Here is a 14,568-nt window from a genome sequence, read left to right as displayed (position 1 = left end):
ACTCTCAATAATGGCCTTATTGGGTTTTTCTTGCCTCGTTAGAATCTATAAACTGTAAGAAAATAGGTTGGAGTAATTTAGAAATAAAATCATGGACCTTCATGATTTGTCTGGGTGAATGGATTAGCCACCAATCTTCCTTATTGTCAATATTGACATTTATACTCACAATGGCAGTTGATGGGCAAATAACCCCAGGGTCCTGTGGGGCTTCAAGAAAAAATGATGCCTTTAGTATTAGTACATACTAATATACACACTGAAAACCAAAACCAAGCCACTGACATAAAAATGTTTTGGAAAATTGGGGGGAAAACCCCCCAGGGACGTAGCTACCTGGTTTCCTTTGATGGGTGGGCCAGCATTGTTACTGGTTTCCTTGAGTTTACTGGAGATACATGATGCATGTTGCAATGTCTATGTGAACGTATCCACACTGTATCCACACTGTGGATACAATAGCCACAATAAATTTGGCTATTTGTGTTTTCTTTCAATATTACTGGCAGTACCCCGCCTACTCTGTCTCACCCCGTTTTGCTCATTTAACAACACATGTTGGAGATCATTCCTCACCGACACTTTATTTAATTTTATTTTTAAATTCTGTTTTGTTTCCCCAGAACTTTTTTTTAATGTTTTATACTCTTCCATCATATACGTTGTTCCAGTTCCCTATTGCTGTTAACAAATGACCCCAAATCATAATGGCTTGAAATAAGAACAATTATTTTATTGTTATCTCTCATGGTTCCAGAGGGGACTGAACTCAGCCAGGAGGTCTTGTTCCGGGCCTCTTATGTAGCTGCAGGCCGGTGGCGGTTGCTGGAACTGGAGATATTTTAAATATCCCTCCCTCATGTATCTGGCCAGTGGTGCTGACCTTTAACTGGGGCCTGGGGCCTGTGGCTTGGGGCCTGTAGGTCACATAGCTACACAAAGCCTCTCCTTGTGGTCTGGGCTTCCTCACAGCAGGGAGGTTGGGTTCCCAGGGCCAGCATCCCAAACCGAATCTGCAATTTTCTTTTAAAGCTTGGGTAAGGGAGATGTAATATTAGCACTTTCACTGTAATGTTTTGAATATTTTATTTTTTAAAAAGATTTTATGTATTTATCTGACAGAGAACGCACAAGCAGGGGGAGCAGCAGAGGGAAAGGGAGAAGCAGCCTCCCCACCGAGCAGGATGTGGGGCTCAATCCCAGAACCCCAGGATCATGACCTGAGCCAAAGGCAGATGCTTAATAGACTTAAACCACCTGGTGCCCCTCACTGTAAATCTTTTGGTCCAGGAACCTACATTCAGTGGGAGGGGACACAGACTCTATTCTCAATGGGAGATGTCAAACAATACTGTGGCTATTTTTAAAACTTGTTTTAAAACGCCTTTTGTTTTTAAAATCATGTACCATGATTTATTTAACTATTCATTCCTTTTCTTCCCCAAAATTATTTCTTCAGTGCTTACCATGTGCCAAGCACTGTTTTAAGCTCCGAGGATACAGCAAAGAAAATAAGAAAAATTGGTCTGAATCTATGTCCTTGTGGAGCTTATAGTTTCGATAGAGAGAAAGACAATAGACATAATAAATAAGTGTATCAAATTATACGGTGTGTTAAAGGTGATAAGTGTCCTGGAAAAAATGTAAAGTGGGGTAGGGAATGATAAGGAGTGTAGCAAAATAGGTTTGTTTTTTTTTTTAATTTTTAAAAGATTTTGTTTATTTGAGAGCATGAGTGACCCTGCTCTTGTGCACAGGGGGAAGAGGAAGAAGCAGACTGCCCACTGAGCACAGGGGAAAATAGAAGCTGTTTTCAAAATAGGGTCAGAGAAGCTCTAAGCAGATAACTGAAGAAGGTGAGGGAGTGAGTCATGTGGCATCTGGGAGAAGGACATTCCAAGCCAAAGGAACAGTGAATGAGTGAATGCAAAGGCCCTGAAAACAGACAATGCTGAGAGTGAGCGCCCACGCACCAGCCCCACTCCCAGAGATCCCGATTTGGAAGCCCTGGGCGATGCAAAGGGGATTTTTAACAACATCCTGGTGATTCTGACTCATGCCAACTTCTGACCCTCATTTTCATTTTGAAAACCTGGGCTTCCAGATCTGGTTTTCATCTCAACCTCACCCCCCGCCCCAGTAAGCTGAGCTTCGTGTTTCCCTTCTGCAAAAAGGAGTTTGGGAATGGGATTACAGCAGCCCAGCGGGGACAGGGCTCTCGCTTTAGGTTCAATAGGGACGTCCTGAGCATCCCCACCCCACCTCACCGCAGCCTTGTGCCAATCCTGTGGCTTTTTGTTTCCGCTTTCTTGGCTTCTTTCTTTTAGTCTTCTTCCCCCTTTTTCTTTTCTTTTTCTCCCGAGCCTTGTCTTCTCTCTTTTTAGTCTTCTTCCTCCCTCCCTTTCGTCCTTCCTTTTTTTCTTTTTCTTTTTTTCTTTTTCTTTCCTTCCTTCCTTTCCTCTTCTCCCGAGCCTTGTCTTCTCTTTTTAGTCTTCTTCCCCATCTCCCCTCCCCTCCCCTCCTCTCCTCTCCTTTTCTCCCGAGCCGCCTTAACCATGCACATTGGAGCTCCAGGGTCCCTGAATCCTTGCAGAGGTTTGGGAGGACTGCACCTGTGCCAGCCTAGGAGCGACCTGCACAAAGCGCGCGTGCGTGCGCGCCCCGGGAAGCTCAGGCACCTTCCAAGCAGGTGGCGGGTGGGGGTGGGGTGGAGGTGGGCTGCGAGGTTGCAGGCCGGGAGAGGGGGTCGGGGGCCAACAGGTGCAGGCGGCGGGGCGGAGCCGACGTCCCCCAGTGCCAGCCCCGCGGCGGGACTTCGGGGCGGCGTCCAGCTCGTCCCAGGCGCCTCCTGCCGACGTAGGATGGGGCGTCGCGGCTGCCGGGCCTGGCTCTCCCGCGACGACTTTGCACGCCCCGGCGCAGACCCGGGCCTCATCGGCTCCGCGGAGCAGAACGGGCTGCGGGGTTTGGCCCTTCGAGGCTTCCGTCGCGAGGGGGCGGGGCCCGGGAGGGAGCGCGATGGCGGCGCCGGACAGCGACAGCGACGAGGACCTGGTCAGCTACGGGACAGGCCTGGAGCCGCTGGAAGAAGGTGCGGGCCGCATTGGCCGCCGGGCTCCGCGGGAAACAGACCCCGGGCTCGGCGGAAACGCGCTCCGCCCTGTGCCGCGCCTCGTGCGGTCCCGGGAGCTGCGCGGGCTCAGGGTCTGCAGGGGCGGCTGGGAGACCCCGGAGGGCCGGGAACAGGAGGGCGGAGCGGGCTCGCGTGGGGTGGGGGTGGCCAGGACGACCGAGGTCGGACGTGAAGCCGGGGGCCGGTGGGGTGGAGGGAGCCGCGAGCGCACAACCCCCGGAGTCGGAGACCGCTGTGGGTGGAGCCGCCGGCGCGGGCGGGATGACGTCACAGGCGCGGGGAGATGGCGTCAGAGGCAGGGGCTGCACCTGCTCCGCACGTCTGGGGTGTCTTGGATTCCGCTCCGTGTAGAGGAGCCATTGCGGGTTTTTTTTTTTTTTTTAAGATTTTAGTTATTTATTCATGAAAGACACACAGAGAGAGGCAGAGACACAGGCAGAGGGAGAAGCAGGCTCCATGCGGGGGGCCCCATGTGGGACTCGATCCCGGTACCCAGGGGTCACGCCCTGGGCTGAAGGCAGGCGCTCAACCGCTGAGCCACCCGGGCTGCCCCACTTGCGGGGTTTTACACGAGGGAGAGATGTACGTTTGTATGATTATTCCCCAATATTAAGATTTTGGGGGGGGGGCAGGTGAGTTGGGGGTGGTGGGCAAGACCGAAGGAGGGAGATGGTAAACAGAAGTCTGGAGCCGAGGATGGCTTGGACTGGGGTGTTGGCGGTGGCGGGGACACGTGGTGGTCCGGGTTTGGGTTTGGGTTTGGGTTTGGGTTGAAGGCAGAGCGGACTGGACTTGCTGGTGGGACGTGGGGGCGGGGGCAAGGGGAGGTAAGGCTCTCGCCCATGTGTGCTTCCGTTCTGATCCCTTAATGGCTTGGTTTGTTCAGCGGCGTGCTGAGCGCCCAGTAAGGGCTGATGGCAGTGCTTAGCCCTGTGGGAAGGACATAGGTGGTCAGGAGTCCCTTGCAGGCCTCCTGTGCTTCGGATCTTATTTCCCACCCTGACCACATCTTGTCAGGTCAGTTGTACTTAGGTACTATCCACTGATGACCCTTGTGTTCCCTACAAGCAGTTCTAAGCATTAGAAACTTTTGGGGGGATCCCTGGGTGGCTCAGCGGTGGAGCATCTGCCTTCGGGTCAGGGCGTGACCCCGGCTTCCCGGGATCAAGTCCCGCAATCCAGCTCCCTGCAGGGAGCCTGCTTCTCCCTCTGCCTGTGTCTCTGCCTCTCTCTCTCTCTCTCTATGTCTTGAATGAATAAATAAATAAAATCTTAAAAAAAAAAAAAAAAACTTTTGCCAGACGCTGGCCCTACTTCTACCCTCTGCTTACAAAACACAGAGGGACACTAGTCTCCTGAAAGCTTCTTTTGTGTTTGAAGACAGCTCTTGCATTTCTTCTAAGACAACTCCGTCCTACAGTCTATCGACATCCTCTAATATATTCAGTTAAAAGTCCTTGAGACCTCAATGTGTCGGAGCCTTTCCTCCAACTATGGGACCAGAGTGTGGGTAGAGCAGGGCTACCATTAGTATGACCTTCGTTCTAAATTGTAGTTCTCGAATACAAGCTAAGATCACGTCAGCTTTACTGGCAAACGCATTACCTCATGATCTCAATTTGTTGACAAAGATCCTGTATTTTTTTTTTAAGATTTTATTTACTTATTCATGAGAGAGGCAGACACACAGGCAGAGGGAGAAGCAGGCTCCATGCAGGGAGCCCGATGTGAGACTCGATCCCAGGACCTGGGGATCAGGACCTGAGCTGAAGGCAGACGCTCAACCGCTGAGCCACCCAGGCATCCCAAAGATCCTATGTTAGAGGAGTTTCAAATCTAGCTGAGAACAAAAGTACAAGGTTTGCAAGTGCTGACTTAAGTGATGTAGACAGGAAATAGTCTACACAAGTTGGCAGAGAAGCCTGAGAGGGCAGGGTGGGACCCCTGAAAACCGGTTAGATGTCATTACGCAGGAAAAGGGCAGGGGTTAAGTATGCACAGATGGAGGTTATCCCAGCCTGGTTGGGCAGCCATTTACACATTTCTGTATTTCTGGTCTCACACCTGTTTCCTTGTGAGTGACATATTGTAAGCCATCAACCATTCGACCTACATTTTTCTAATTTTTCCTCTTCAATGATGCACAGAATCTGAAATGAAGCCTAATGGCCTTATCATGCTTTTGAAATTGGGTTTGTAGACCACCCCCCTCCCCCACCTGGGTCTAAGATCATTCTTTATAACTTCTCAGCATTGGCAGTTTTTGAAGATTGAGTCATTGTTTCCTATGCACTTTGAAGTGTAAATGCACTGAGTACACTTTACAGTATAACACACCAAACCAATAATCACTTGTGCTTCTGCTTTGAAGTGTTAGTGACAGGTTGGACAAACATTGGTAGAGGAGGGACTCCACTACTTAATTAAAGTTGCTGGCCCTGATAGAAGGGTTTACTGGTTAAGAGACAGTGGCCAACTGTCACACACAGACCCGTAGGTACATAAGCCCGGAAACAGGGACAGAGTTGTGTTTAGTTTTCTACACCCAGGGTCTAGTACAGGGCTGCTTCCATGCGAAGGGTAGTATGGGTGGTATCCCTGGCTTGGAAGCGGAACTGAGATCTGGTTTCACCTTTGTGCTTATTGCTGTGGACATTACGGCAGTTACTTAATCAGGGCATCCTTATCAGGTATGATGAATGAGATAATATGTGTGAAAGGAAGGGATTAGTCGTTATTAGTAGCAGTAATTATAAGAGGGCCTGGCTAAAATGTCACCTCCTGCCTCGAGTTTTCTCCTGATGTGATTAGAGGTGGCGCCTCCTCCTCATGAGCACTATGGGAGCCGGCTGGCCATGCTGGCTGGCCCTCATTATCTGCCCCCATAGGTTCCACTTAGCTGTCTGCAGATCTTATCTCCCCGTCCCCATTAAGAGCACCTTGAGAACCGGGCAAGAATAGCGCCTAGCGCCTAGCGCGGCAGGTGCTGCCCTCTCACCTTAACCCAGTGGTTCTCAATCGGGGCTGATTTTGCCCCTCGGTGGGCGTTTGGCAATGTCTGAAGACATTTTGGGTTGTCGTGCTGGGTGGGGGAGCAATGCTTACTGGCTGGCATCTGCTGTTCCAGGCCAGGGATGCTGCTAAACATCCTACAGTGCACAGGACATTCCACAGCAAAGAATTATCCAGTACAAACTGCCAATAAATAGTGAAGTGGAGAAACCCCACCTTAGCTAAGAATCATGCCAGGTGCACGAGTGGTGGTGGATTGTGTGTAATGCATTTCTTAGAAACAGTGAAAATCTTGGATGATGGGACCCAGGTTGTCATTCAGCTTTTTAGAGTGAAGTGAGATTGGAGCTGGTATTAACTGAGCTTCACTATGACTGGACACTATGCCCAGGTCTCTGCGTGTGCACCACCCCAGCAGGTAGGTTCTGTTTATTACTCGACTTCTACAGTTGTAGAGGCTGAGGCTCGGAGAGATCGAGTAACTTGGCCAGGTTCACAAAGCTAGCAAGTGGTAGGGTAGGGGGATTTGAACCCAGCTCTCCTGGTCTTCAGGACCTGAGCTCTTGACTGTCCTGCTGTGGGTTATACTCCAGAAATGACTTTAAAGACCTCACAAGCTACCAGTAAGAATTTAGGATTGAGGCTAGAAGTTCCTCTATTTTTTGTTCCATCTTCCAAAAGTAGTAACTGGCTTAATTATTGAAAAAACAGGTACACATGGGCTTACCTTCTGTATATAATAATAATGGCAGCTTGTATTTTATTTTTATTACTTTATTGTGTATCTCTCTTCTTGCTAAATGCTTTATAGGCATTATCTTCCCCAATTTGCATAACAACTGTATGAAATAACTATTAACTATTTGCATTACCCCGATTTTATGGATGAGGAAATCGAGGCATAGAAAAGTCAGACTGAAGTCCTGGTACTGGTGAAGGTGGGGTGGGAGTGCTGTGACTCGCAACTCTGTGCCTTTAACTGCCATATAACTTGCTTTCTGTGTTGAGTATTTGAAAATAACTTGATGGTTACTTTTTGTTTTAAATAGATTCAGAATTCTGATTTGTAGTTGATAAAATTAGGCAGTAATTTGTGCCTGGAAGTTTAAACCTAAGGAACTTTTGGACTTTATTAAGTTCCTTTTTGCTTATGTGTTGTAGCGACTTACCTCTGTTCAGCAGAGCAGGAGAAGGAGTAAGTTTAAAGAGCACTAACTATGGAATCAGGAGATTGCAAGAAATACAGAAACTCTTAAGATTTGGGGAGAATGGGCAATATCAAGTGAAAAATCTGGACTTGGGATGCTCTGAAGTTCTAGAAGAGATACAGAAATGTTCCTTTTGTCACAGATCTCTGCATGCCATGTGCCAGCCCAGCGACTTGCCTCCAGTGCTACCAGTAGAGTTTACCTCCATCTGTTTGAAACCCCACCTCCCACCACCATGTAATTTAGTTATGTGATGGAATTTAGTGGGAATCAGTCCATTCTTGCTAAAATGTTATGTCTAAATATGAATAAGAGATATCTATAATTGTCTTGGAACTATAAAGAAGCTTGATAAAAAAATTAAAAATAAAAATAAAAAAAAGAAGCTTGATACAACGTGTTACTTTCTAAACTATATAAGCTAGTAAAGTCTAGGAATTAAAAACTTAGTTAAAGTTGTTTTTTTGAGGGATGCCTGCGTGGCTCAGGTGGTTGAGCTTCAGACTCTTGGTTTCAGCTTGAGTCATGATCTCAGGGTCATAGAATCGAGCCCTGCATCGGGCTCTACACTGTGTGGAGTCTGCTTCAGATTCTCCCTCTCCCACTGTCCTTCCCCCTTGGCATGTACTCTCTCTCTCTCAAATAAATAAATAAATAAATAAATAAATAAATAAATAAATAAATATTTTGAAAAAATGGTTATATTTGAAATTACAAGAAGAAAACAATTCATTATGTTTAAGAAATGACATTTTCAGGGGCACCTGGGTGGCTCAGTCAGTTAATCATCTGCCTTCAGCTCAGGTCATGATCCCAAGGTCCTGAGATCAAGTCCTGAGTTGGACTCCCAACTCAATGGAGAGTCTGCTTCTCCCTATCCCTCTGCCTACTCATTTCTCTTTCTCTCTCTCTAATAAATAAATAAAATCTTAAAAAAAAAAAAAAAAAAAAGAAATGACATTTTCCCTAAATTTTTTCTAATCTCCCAACCATTCCTCTCTCATTCAAAATATTTTTTTCAGGTGAAAGACCAAAGAAACCAATTCCCCTTCAGGATCAGACTGTCAGAGATGAAAAAGGAAGGTATAAACGATTTCATGGAGCCTTTAGTGGAGGTTTCTCTGCTGGGTACTTCAACACTGTTGGTTCAAAGGAAGGTATGATTTTCCCGCTTATGGCTCTAATATCACTGAAGCAAATGACTGAAATATCATCAGTTTCTCCCCCTCTTCCACCTCTCCCTTTTTTTTTTAAAAAAAAAAACCAAACTTCTTTAAACATTTTAATATACCTTAGACTTTTGTGTTCTTTCAGTGTTTGGCATGTTTGCAGTCTATCGGTATGTTGTTCATTACAACCTGAGAGTGAAAGTTTTCTTTTACTTAAAGAAAAAACAAAGATACATTCTCACCAGATGGCTAGATGATGATAATGACTTCCGTTTTACATCACATCTTGCTACACACAAAGTGCTGTTACACAGATTAACTCAGGGAACCTTCGTCTCACATGACTCAGTGACTGAGGAGGACAGGTATCATAGTTGCTTTATAGATGAGGCCTCTGAGGGTCAGAGCCGCTCTCTCCTGACCCCAGGGCCCACCGCAGCACCAGTCAGTGCATGCTCTCGACCTGAAGAAAAATCAGTTAAAACTTTCACGTTAAAAAAAATACTAATAAAATAAATAAAATAAAATAAAGCTTTCACGTTATACAGTATAATAAATTCTGCATTGTTTAAAGTAATGCATGATTTTGAAATGTTTGCACATAGAAACTGGAAGAACATTGCTTTCCGTGTCAGATCTGAGGGAAAGATGAACCTAGTAACTCATGTAGCAATTGTTAAGAACGAGATCAGGCGCATCTTTTATAGATATACAATAACTTATGTAGACCAATAGTAAAATAAAGATGAGAAAAGCAGTGCAAGAAAGAACAAAAAGCCGTGTAAGAAAAAGAGTTGGGGTAAATAAAGTGGTTTGAAGTTCAATGTCCAGAATGTATGAAGATCAAATGATCGAAGTATTTGAACACTTTACTCCAGAGGAGATGGAAATGCTCTATGGAATATTCAGCGTTATTATTAGGAGAGGCAAAAGTTAACTAAGGCACTACTAAGTTAGCACACTTACAAAAATGTTAAAAATGATGGTAGGATTTATGACGAAGGAAGAACACTAATCCAGTGCTGGCTGTTGCAATTACAGCTGTGCCGTCTACTGTAATAAGACCAGCTCAAATGATTGTCAGGGAGACTGGGATAGGTTAATATACTGGAGTATCTCTTTACCATGAGGAGGACTGTGCAGAAATTGGGCGAAGACTGCAGAAATCCAAAGTGGAGGAAGGCTGTAGCTTGGAAGAGCTGATCTTCACTCCTGGATACCCCAGGGATGTCTCCCAGGCCTGCCCAGAAACCTGCTCCACCCACTGGCCAAGAATAGGTCTCTTCCATCCTTCTTAGGTCCACCAGACTCTTGTAGAATTTCAGAAGGGAGGTGTGTCAGTCTTAGAGAAAACTAAAAAAGTGTGTCTTAGAAGGTTACAGATACATTTGACCTCCAGTGCCTCACACGGTAGGTGTGGCTCAGGCTTGGTGGCCATGGACAGGGAGCAGGAGTGGTAGTTATAGGACTCAGGTGTATGACGGAACTGGGGACCTGGGATGGGCACTGCCTGCCCTTAGACCAGCCAGGTTGAGTCCTTGGGCCAGGGCACCCTGAATGTTGTCTGCACTGCTTCTGTGACTCCGGTTCTAGCCACGCTTTCATAGCTGACTCATGCACCCTGACTTGGTATTTCTGTGCTGTGTTAACAAGTTGGTGTCTACGGCTGTTCTGCTGGTCTCAGAGTGGTCCTGCTTTTTAAAGTGACCTTGCATTTTTTTTGCACACATCTGCTTGTGAAAAGAATGCCAATTTCAGTGTAATTATTTCATTTCTCTTGGTTCCATATTTTTAGGGAGAAACCTCATGGCATCTACTAAGTTCTGACAACAGGAGATGGGGGCATTGATATGTTTATGTCACTTAATTATGTCTATGACCAGGGAGATGGGAAGGAGCTAAGAGTTTATAGGTATTGGGGGTTTCAGGTTCATAATTGCATTATTATTTAATTATTTAGTTATAAACCAAAATTGTAATATTCTAATTCTTTTCTTTCAAGGATGGACACCCTCTTCCTTTGTGTCTTCACGACAGAACAGAGCAGACAAATCTGTTCTTGGTCCGGAAGATTTTATGGATGAAGAGGTGGGTATGCAGAACTTTAACTGCCACTTAGCCAGTGGGAGGTGTGCAGTTGGCTGTTGCAGCACCTTTACTCCCCCCGGAAAGTTCAGTGGACGATGCCTTCTTTGTTTGCCAGGCTTTATCTTTTAGGTATTTGGACTAGTGTGCTCTGTACATCAATGGATTCTTGTTCACTGGGATAACATCTTATGCTGGGGCCAGTTTCTAAAGTTAAGAGTGGAGAGGAAATTTATTTATAGGCAAGTTTCTTTGAAAAAGCTCCATTTGCCCCCAAGGTGCAGTATCCATGGAGCTGAGTCTATAGCCCTTCACAGTAACTGCTGTGCCCCCTGCAATTTAAGGAACAGTGAGCAACTAGACCAGGAAGGAATGAAAGGGAGCCACATGCAGGCATCTACATCATTAAAGCAATGATGACCACCAATTTCTTAGGAGTAATTGAGGGCTGGTGAGGAAGTTCCTGCTGGCCTAGGGATGTGTTCCATTTTGTTCTAAAATTAAACCAAAACCCATTTGTGGACTCATTTGCAGTAAAGATTAAATAAAACACTATATTAACATGCTTTAGGCTGCAGAGAAGAGGCAAGCAGAGGTCCTCTTCCTATTTGACTAGCATAATGTATAAGGAAACGTGACTCATGCTGCGAGAAGTCTATATGTCAGCGAGGCCCAGGTCAGTCGTCCCTTCTCAGCCATCTTGTGTGAGTCAGCTTCTTACATTAGCTCTCCCTGTGGTCCCAAGGTGGCCGCAGTAGTTCCTGATGGCACATCTGCGAGGGCATTAGCCAGTGGAAGGAAGACTTTTCTCTTGTATCTTTTCTTGAGAGCAAGGAAACCATTCACATGAGTCCTGCTGTGGATTTTCCCTCACATCTGCTTGGACAGATTGTTGTTTTGTTTCACTTTGTTTTTTAAGATTTATTTATTTATTTATTTTTAGAAGGGGAGTGTGTGGGGAGTGGAGGGAGGGGAGAGAGAGAGGTAGAGAGAGAGAGAGGGAGGGAAGGAGAAAATCTGGAGCAAACCCCCCCCCCCGCTGAGCGGGAGCCCAGTGTGGGGCTCGCTCTCACGACCCTGAAATCATGACCTGAGCCAAAACCAAGAGTCGGACCGTGACTGAGCCACCCAGGGGCCCCAGGCAGATTGTTTTATGTGCTCATTCTTAAAGCAGTACTTGGCAAAGAAAACGGGATCAAAGGACTGTCATAGAAATGACATGAACCTCCACTCCCTAACCCTTCTCTGATCCCAGCATGCACACCAGGACCCTGCTCCAGGAGTGCATGGTAGCACGGAGGAAGGCAGGGGCCTACACAGCTTCAGGGCTCTGTGAGGAAAGAAGAAGAGGCACTGGGTGTTGGAAAGTGAAAGGCAGCCAACAGGAAATGCAAACACACTTAAAGGAGCACGTAGGTGCTCAGGAATGCTTGTTGGCTGTGACTCTAAGATTTGCCCCCTGCACTCTGACCTTTGAAATATCATCCAAGAGGAACATACTTACTTACTGTAGAAGTAATTACTAGATTTTAATTACTTCCTGTCTTCCTAGCTTGGCTGTACCTGATGTGACCTCACCGAGTGGTTATTGTCATGCCTTGTGCTCCACCACTGGCCTTAGCTTATGTGAAGTTCCAAAGTCAGATGTAAAGTCAGCTGCTCCACTGATTCCTACTTCAGTTGTGTAGTTTTTATTTGTTTTTTAAAGTGTTAATTCATTTATTTATGTAATCTCTATACCCAACATGGGCTCGAAGTCATGACCCTTGAGGTCAAGAGTTGCATGCTTTTCTGAGTGAGCCAGCCAGGTAACTCAATAGTTGTGTAGTTTAAACTTTTTTTTTTTTTTTTAAAGAAATAAAGCTAGGTGATGTGTTATGGTTAATCACCAAACGATGTAAGCAATTCTGTTTGAACTTTTTTTTTTTTCAGGATCTTAGTGAATTTGGGATAGCACCTAAAGCAATTGTTACCACGGATGATTTTGCTTCCAAAACCAAAGATAGAATACGAGAAAAGGCCAGGCAGTTAGCAGCTGCTACTGCCCCCATTCCTGGAGCTACTCTGCTTGATGACCTCATAACACCAGCAAAGTGAGAATTTATTTATTTATTTATTTGAAAGATTGTGTTTATTTATCTGAGAGCATGTGAAAGAGAGAGAGAATAAGCATGAACAGAGGGAGGGGCAGAGGGAGAAGCCGACTCCAAGCTGAGCAGGGAGCCCGATGCGGGGCTTAGTCCAGGATCATGATCTGGACCAAAGACAGATGCTTAACCGACTGAGCCACCCAGGCGTCCCAAAGTGAGAAGAATTTAATTCTTACTTTTCTGATCTTGGCATCAGTGCTTTGCATACATATAATGATCTTAATTACAGATAGTTTGGTTACGAGTAGGAGAAACCTAGCTGGAGTGCAAAAGGAGTTTTTGCCAAAAGGATCTTGCACTTTTATTGCATGGTATGTTCTAGAGCTCCAATGACTAGCTGTGCTGCTGGGCTTGTGGAGGCTGGTGAGCTGTTAGGAACTGGGGTACCTTCCCTCCCACCCTTTCCTTCAGCAGCCTTAAGGGCTCTCTCCTGTCTGCCTCATTCTATCCTCTCTTTCTATGAATCTCCTTGTTCTGCTCCTGGGCCTGTGGCCTGATGTGACAGCTTCAGACTTCTTGTTTTCTTCCTTCCTTTCTTCTTCTTCTTTTTTTTTTTTTTTTTAAAGATTTTATTTATTTATTCATGAGAGAGACACAGAGAGAGGCAGAGACACAGGCAGAGGGAGAAGCAGGCTTCATGCGGGGAGCCCGATGTGGGACTCAATCCTGGGACCCCAGGATCACACCCTGAGGCGAAGGCAGACACTCAACCCCTGAGCCACACAGGCATCCCGACTTCTTGTTTTCTAGATCACAGACTAGACAAGGACCATTTAGAGTCCCCAGGTGGCCATTCCAAAGGCCCAGCAGAGAGGGCATCAGATCAACTTTCCCAGGTCGAGTGTGCACCCAAATCCAGTCAGCTGTGGCCGGATCAGCAGGGCCATGCAGTTCTGAGGTGGAGCAGGGCGGGCTGTGTTTAGGGCTCAGGCAGGACTTGGGTGTTGGCTAGACAGGGACTCAGAGGCTGCTTATTTCTTACTGTCCTCTAGTGATTATAAGAGAAGGTTCACGTTCAGTGTCTTGATATCCTAGATTATCTATTGGTTTTGAATTGCTAAGAAAAATGGGTTGGAAGGAAGGACAAGGAATCGGCCCTCGAGTAAAGAGAAGACCACGCCGACAAAAACCTGGTATGTCTATCAATTGTCATCTGTTCTGTAGTATACTTTTTTTTTTTTTTTTTTTTTGAGAGAGTAAGAGTGAGAGAAGGAACATGAGCCAGGTGGGTGGGGGGCAGAGGGAGAGGGAGAAGCAGACTCTTCGCTGAGCAGGGAGCCTGACCCAGGGCTCCATCCCAGGTCCCTGGGATCATGGTCTGAGCTGAAGGCAGATGCTTAAGGCCCAGGCGCCCCCGTAGTATACTTTTTAATGGCTAGATGTTTCTAGAAATAAAATTGCTGGATCCAGTAGTATGGGTGTACAGTTGACTCTTGAACAAAGGGGTTAGAGGCACTAACCCTGGGGGCAGTGGAAAACCACGTGTAACATTAATTTGTGTATTTTCAAGTATAATTAACATACAGTGTTATATTTCCACATGTTACTTTTTACTTTGTCAAAACTTAACTGTTGGCCAGGAGGCTTACCTATAACAAAAACAGTCAAGGAACATGTATTTTGTATGTAATATGTATTCTATGCTATATTCTTACAATAAAGTAAGCCATAGGAAAGAAAATGTTATTAAGGAAATTAGAAGGAGGAGAAACTATATTTACATTAATGGTACTGTAAAAACTCTGTGTATAAATGGACCTGTGCACTTCAAAGCTGTGTTTTTCAAAGGTCAACTGTATTTTTTTTTTAAA

The 14,568-nt window shown here is 45.8% G+C and overlaps 1 protein-coding gene across 2 annotated transcripts in view; it reads left to right on the top strand.

The window, feature by feature from the left end:
- Positions 1-1,695: 1,695 nt before the first annotated feature.
- The window catches only part of GPATCH1 (G-patch domain containing 1), a 44,319-nt gene continuing 31,446 nt past the window's right edge, over positions 1,696-14,568 (top strand). For both annotated transcript variants that reach the window (XM_025425212.2, XM_049095916.1), the window contains exons 1-5: positions 1,696-3,091; positions 8,376-8,510; positions 10,525-10,610; positions 12,540-12,700; positions 13,793-13,890. In XM_025425212.2, coding sequence (XP_025280997.1) covers positions 3,019-3,091; positions 8,376-8,510; positions 10,525-10,610; positions 12,540-12,700; positions 13,793-13,890 — 553 coding nt within the window. In that variant the 5' untranslated portion in view covers positions 1,696-3,018. The remainder of the gene's footprint in view (positions 3,092-8,375; positions 8,511-10,524; positions 10,611-12,539; positions 12,701-13,792; positions 13,891-14,568) is intronic.

This window comes from Canis lupus, chromosome 1, assembly GCF_003254725.2.
Source record: "Canis lupus dingo isolate Sandy chromosome 1, ASM325472v2, whole genome shotgun sequence".
NCBI classification, from domain to species: Eukaryota; Metazoa; Chordata; class Mammalia; order Carnivora; family Canidae; genus Canis; species Canis lupus.
The sequence above is the reverse complement of the archived record's forward strand: the minus strand, read 5'-3'. Positions and strand labels throughout refer to the sequence as shown.